The sequence below is a fragment of the Cyprinodon variegatus genome, unplaced genomic scaffold (genome assembly GCF_000732505.1).
Source record: "Cyprinodon variegatus isolate N-32 unplaced genomic scaffold, C_variegatus-1.0 Scaffold298, whole genome shotgun sequence".
Taxonomy (NCBI): domain Eukaryota; kingdom Metazoa; phylum Chordata; class Actinopteri; order Cyprinodontiformes; family Cyprinodontidae; genus Cyprinodon; species Cyprinodon variegatus.
In genome coordinates, this window is record NW_015150751.1 from 899,006 (window position 1) to 900,052 (window position 1,047).

General features: G+C 42.9%; 1 protein-coding gene across 1 annotated transcript in view; it reads left to right on the top strand.

The window, feature by feature from the left end:
• LOC107090509 (protein artemis-like) overlaps positions 1-1,047 on the top strand; it is a 14,679-nt gene that overhangs the window by 5,474 nt on the left and 8,158 nt on the right. Inside the window, exons 6-7 of the mRNA XM_015383923.1 lie at positions 4-68; positions 147-287. Coding sequence (XP_015239409.1) covers positions 4-68; positions 147-287 — 206 coding nt within the window. The remainder of the gene's footprint in view (positions 1-3; positions 69-146; positions 288-1,047) is intronic.

Below are 1,047 nucleotides of genomic sequence, written 5' to 3' on the forward strand. Positions count from 1 at the left end.
AAGACATTCAGAGTATTTATCTGGACTCCACTTTCTACGACCCGCGCTTCTACCAGATCCCAAGTAGGGTGAGTCTTGTTCTCTTTATCTATCATCCCTCTGATGCTCCACATTCTAACTTTTATTTTTGGCCGCTCTGTTTTTAGGAGGTCTGCTTGAAAGGAATCTCAGAGCTCATTGGGAACTGGATCAGCCAGAGTTCCTACCATGTGGTTTGGCTCAACTGTAAAGCTGCCTATGGATACGAATACCTGTTTACCAACCTGGGAGATGAGTTTGGCACACAGGTGTTTGATTGATTTCCTCATCCATCTGATCTATTAAATTCCTCTTCCATCCAGAAACTAGCTCAATGTTTAAAAGCTTTAAACTGAAACAAATCAACAATCTTTGGATTTAGTCAGAAGGAGCAGAAATCTGTAACCTTGCCCTAAACCTGGATTGTTACTAGGTCTGAGTTTTCAGTCTTACAGCAAATCCATCTTGAAAGACTCCCGCTAATACGTGTAACAACCAGCGAGTCGGACCAATGACATCCCAGCAGTGTTTTTTGGGGCGACAGGTAGGAATGGCGGCAGTCAGAACGGCCCTGCTGGGGTATTAAAACATCGCTACGCTGGAGGACTCACCTGTTGATACAGCAATTGACTCAGTTTTAGCTAAAATAGCGTCAATTTCTCATTTAAAGAGGAGCAAAGACGAGTAGTTTGTGCATTTGCAGATGGGGAAGATGTTTGTGCTTTTCTCACAGGGTTTGAAAAAAGTTTAATTTATGAGCTAACTCCACTAGTTTTGAAAACACGCTACTACGATCGGCTGAAAGCGTATTATGGAAGGCGGGTACTAGGGCTGTGCAAAATAATCGTCACGACGATGCATCGCAATTCTAATTTTTGTGATCTGCTGCATCGATTCTTGATGGCAGGAATTGATTCTGAATGAAAAAAAAGGAATAAATAAATGGTCTGCACACATCAGCCAAAAAGTGTAATACAACTTCCAGTCCAGTAGATGTCGCTGCGGATGTGTTGACGCCCGCTGGATGCT